The sequence below is a fragment of the Aplysia californica genome, unplaced genomic scaffold, assembly GCF_000002075.1.
Source record: "Aplysia californica isolate F4 #8 unplaced genomic scaffold, AplCal3.0 scaffold00312, whole genome shotgun sequence".
NCBI classification, from domain to species: domain Eukaryota; kingdom Metazoa; phylum Mollusca; class Gastropoda; order Aplysiida; family Aplysiidae; genus Aplysia; species Aplysia californica.
In genome coordinates, this window is record NW_004797582.1 from 24335 (window position 1) to 29496 (window position 5162).

The following is a 5162-nucleotide window of genomic DNA, read 5'->3' on the forward strand; positions in this document are numbered from 1 at the left end:
TAGGTGTAGATCTTTCCTACCAGAAGATCAGGGGTGTGGCAGAAAGACAGCAGTAAGGAGGAGCCAAGGAGTAGCAGTAGCATTTCTGTACAATTGTGGTCCCGTTTGCTCTTAGATCTAGCGGCCCTGTAGTGAGTTTCTTTATAGATCTAAACTGAATTAAAATTATAGCCTAGGCTATCTAATCTAGATCTAGAATCTATAAATCTAAATATGTGTAGATCTAGACTAAATCTAGAGATAGATTATCAAGGCTATCTAGATCTAGATTTAGATTCACTTTCACAGTCACAATAGCCGTCATGTAAACAAACGGGACCGTAATTGTACAGGAGTGCCGCAATTTCTTTATCACTTTATCGCACCAAACGCAAAGTGCAGCAATTTTCTAATGAACTTTTCAAGTCGCACACCGGCTGCTTCTTTCTCATTTCAGCTCCATTTAAATTTTTCATGTTGCCTCAATTTCTCTCGAATTTCCGCCGTTTTCAATGACAACTCGGCGCGCCAACGTCCTGATGCTCGATCGACACTGTGTGTGTTGCTGCACAGACAACGTGAAACTAGCGCTTGGTCTTGGCACAGAAAAACAGAAGTAAGTACAAATAGCCTACAAAGCTACGGGCGGGGACATGCGCAAGCCGCGTTTTCGTCTCTCGCCCGGTTCGGTGTTTTCCGCGTGTAAAAAAAAAAAAAAAGTATCGCGATTTGCGAGCGAGAGCGGTCCAGCGGAGGAAGGAGGAAAATGGTGGGGAAATCCAGATGAAGCGGAGTTTCCGCTATTTAGCGGGAAAGTGGCAGCTATGAATTTAAACATGTATTTGTGAGGCATCGTGGTGAAATCATGCGTTCGTCAAAATATTGAATTCGGAGAAATAGGCTTTTTTTTCCACGTGTGGTAATTTTTATAATTTTTAAAATTTTCAGGATCAACACCTTTTATGTCCATTACAGCAACATGGCGGTGTGGATTTTACTGAAAAACATTGATTAAATGTACAGAATATGTAAAATTTCAGTTTTCAAGGATTTTCAAGCTTTGAAACTCACCAAACTTTGGCAGCCATTTTCTGACTAATTTTACCTCTGAAATCTGAAACCAGGTGATCCCCACCTCCTTCAGTCCAAAACATCTCGACTTTTATTGAAAATAACAGGGTAATTTTTTCATCAAAAGCAAGATAAATAAATACACTTTAAGATTATACTAATAACTCCAAATGCCTTAAAATTGTCGAGCGCCTGATTTCACCGCGATGTGACACATTCACTAAATATCCCAAAGGCCTAGACCAAAACGACATTAATTGAAGAGGCAGATCTATTTCCATGAAGATTTCTTATACTTTTCCTTTTCCATGCGATATTAGTCATCTCCTGAAAGTGCTCATCATACTGACTGACACCTTCTCTTATCTGTCCCCGTCGTTTTATGCAAGAAAAATTCTGAAATTATGCAAACTGAGCCAGAAAATGTGAAATTATGCAATTCTGTTAATTTTAACAAAGAATGATAAAGGAAAATAATTAAAAATTGAGCAAAAAACTTATTAAATTTTGCTAAATTATGCGGGGTGTATAAAACCACGGGGACAGTATAATGACAGATTCTGCATTAGCAACAATATTTTACGTTATGGTCTTCACAGAGCTGCGCTCTAACTCTAACCCTCATAGCCTCCTCAATTTTAGGAAGTTGCATGATAAATATGCCTGGATTATACAGTATTACATGTACATGTACTCTGTTTGTTTTCACTATCTTTTTTTCTTTATATTGATCATTGATTGTCCCATGTTCACTTTTGAGCTGTCTTTAAAAAGCTTATGTCACAACACATAAAATAGATGAAATGCACTCAAAATGGGAAAACTGACGCGCATGTTGTTTGTTGGTTTTTTAAATTATTTTATTTTATCAGCCATAGACAGGCCATTAGCCAAAGCTGGCCACTTGTATAAAAGGGTCCTTAGTCTGCTAGTCTTAGTTTAGTTTTAGTAGAGGTTTTACGGCGCTCGCAACTGCATAAGGTCATATGAGCGCCAGAAGATTAGAGGTCTTACAAGAGAGTAACAAACAAAAAAAAGAAGAAGGGGAGATAAGGACGATAGATGTTTGATAGGAAAGAAGAAGCAAACCACACCAGAGCACCCGCCAACCACCCACTCAGCTAGTCTACCATTGTAACCAATGTTAAGGAATAATAATAAATTGCACATTTAAATATAGCACTCTATGATACTCTATGCCATATAAGTATAAGCTCAGAGCGCTTCATAATATATCATTTTAAATTCGATCCTGCCTGTCAGGGCCAACTTCAGCTGAGAGAGATTCAACATCCCAGCAAAAAGACAGAGATATTAATATTTGATAAAAATTCTCCCCACTCGGAAATCAAACTCAGTTCTCCTGTGTGCAACAGCAGCGTGCCTGACCACTACTTCACAGATACGGGTAGTGTTTCATATCAATGCCACATGAATTAAATGCCCCTCCCAACACAGCACTGTCATTCAAAAGGTAGGATTTTCCATTTGAGTCTCTAGTGAGCCAAAAGGGCTATGGAAGCTCCTTAAACAAAAAAAACAAAAAACATTTATCAAGGATTCGAACGACAGTCGTCAGCATTGCAGTCCGACACAATACATTATACATGTAACAACTGAGATCATGGCACACCTTTACACTACAAATGGAAACAAAAGGCATGACCATTTGGGTATTTCAAGAAAAGTGGGCTTTGTGTCTAAACTAAAGATAAATGATTGGTATTTGTTGTAAAGTGCTTAGAGTATGCTTAAATTAAAAGTAAATGAAGTTATTATTATTATTATCATTTCGTGAGCTGGCATCTTCTTGAACAATAAAATAACTTCTGACATATAGCATCAATGCTAAGACACTCAACAACATAAAGGAATTTTTTAGAAAATAAGAAACTCAATTCTGATTTTTGACAGCCATTTTATTCTGCATACACATCACAAACATCAACCAACGAATACCACTTTCACCCACACTCATAACCAAATGAAAAGTGTGCGCAATAAAAATGTTGACAAACTCAGATCACAATGACAGCCTGTCAGAGATATTTGCAATAATAAATATCCTACTACTTGAAGATCGGGACAGCGTGAGGACTCTGTCAGCTAGTGGCGGGCTGGGGTTGTGGGCAGAAGAAGTTGAGTTTGTTTCTCAGGAGCGTGATGTCCACGGGCATGGCTTCAAAGGCTTCTCCGTCAATGTTGAACCATCTCTCCTGCAAGGACAGACAGCACTTTTTGTTTTAGTAAGCATGTTATGGCAAGTGGCACTAGCAACACAAATAGGTCATAAAAGTGTCAAAGATTAGAGGTGTTACAAGGGAGTAACAAACACAAAAGAAAAAGAGCAGCGATCAGGACGATAGATGTTTGATAGGAAAGAAGGAGCAGACATCATCGCACCACCCCGCCAACAGCCTGCACACAGTACAGCAAATCAATACTCACTTACTTTAACTTTCTCCAGTCTCTGTTACCTTAGGGTATTGAAGTGAGAAGCAAACACCTTTCTCTTGTTCGCTGTATTTCCTCTCACACGGTTCTATTGTTTTTGTCTAATGTTCCTCTGACACACTTCAATCCATCTTTTCATTAACCTTCCTCTTCATTTAAAACATTTTAATTTCAAAGTAGACTGAGAGCTAATGTTGTACGGCCTTTTTGCTGTCCCTGTCCCGTTATTCAGACGTTACGAGGCAGAAACATTCAAGAGCATAAATAGAAAAGGAGTAGAGAGAGCAGACCACACTAGAGCACCCATCTGTCATCAGCATCACGTCATATCCTTACAACATAGGCTCTGAATCATGGTAAAGCCCATTTCATAAGCACTATAACTTGTTCCATTTCACAATAAGAAACGAGTAAGGAATTGCAAATGTATGGCAGGCTTAGAGTCTAGTCTGATGCTCCTTTCAACTTAGCCAGTTCATAAGAGGTGGGACCTTTGACTCATCATTTACCTCCAATAGGACCGACTAGTACTGCCATAAGCTGATAAACCACCTTTGAATTTTGTTCACAGCAGTTTCGAGATAAAGAGACTTTTTGACAGCATAACCACTTTAAAAAGGCGTTCTTCCGAAATTTGAATTCTAATTCATTCAATAACTAGTTACAGTTTCACTCTGATTTATTTTTCACATTAGTAGGTTGACTGATCAGGCTTTTGATTCAGCAAATTAAAAAAATTTGGTGTCATAAATGAAAAAAGGCGGTTTTTTTCAGCTCACGGCAGAGTAGGTGGGATGTACTAAACAGGGCCGATGCCATCTTCTAATTAAAAAATCACATACATTGCGTTTTTTTCAAGAGCGATAGGTGTACAAATAAGTCAAGCAAAGATTGTTCTGAAACAACCCCTCCCTTTAAGACACTTTTAACAAAGCATCTTTATCAGAGCCTGTTCAGACTTCTATACCAACGCACTTAGATAGTTGAGGACACTGTTTTTAGGGAGTGACCGATCATATACGCACTCTATATTAAGAGTAGAGACAACTGAAGACAAGGAACTTAAGGACTTTGTGAGCAAGACAAAAATGCTTTGCTTAGCTAAGAAGAAACACAGCAACATAATAATGACCATATAGCACTGGGAAAAAGTAGGACAGACAGACAGAAACAACAGGGGAAAAGTAAAAGAAGTTCTTAAAATTTTCCAGTGGTACCCTCCAACCACCCGTGACAAAACTGTAAGTAAACATCGTATTTTACCTCCTCCTCCTTTGGCTCAATATGAATTTTCTTCGCCAATAAGCGCTGGTCATCTGGGGAGCCCATGCTGAACCCTCTCTCTTTCATCCTGCGCGACCTGCAGGACCAACAGGAACAAAGAGGGTGAATAACGAAAATTAATTGGTGTCAGTAGTATGTTCTCAAGAAATGTTTTGTCAAAATTCAAATGTTTAGAACAACAAGAAAAAATACATAAAGTAGATCCAAAAGTTTAAAGATTAGAATGAAAGTGTTTTTCTCTCTCAAGAAATTTTTAGATTTATAGGCTAAGAGCATTTGAACGGTTTGTCGATAATATGAGAAACTCATTGTTATCCATTCTGCTATTGAGTCAAAGAAACATAGGAAAAGACAAATGAAATCCTCCCCCACCC

General features: G+C 38.4%; 1 protein-coding gene across 2 annotated transcripts in view; it reads right to left on the reverse strand.

The window, feature by feature from the left end:
* Positions 1-2948: 2948 nt before the first annotated feature.
* The window catches only part of LOC101857421 (acylglycerol kinase, mitochondrial), a gene marked incomplete at its 5' end in the record, with an annotated part of 9875 nt that continues 7661 nt past the window's right edge, over positions 2949-5162 (reverse strand). For both annotated transcript variants that reach the window (XM_013084709.2, XM_013084710.2), the window contains 2 exon segments: positions 2949-3266; positions 4768-4864. In XM_013084709.2, the coding sequence (XP_012940163.1) occupies positions 3153-3266; positions 4768-4864 (211 nt within the window).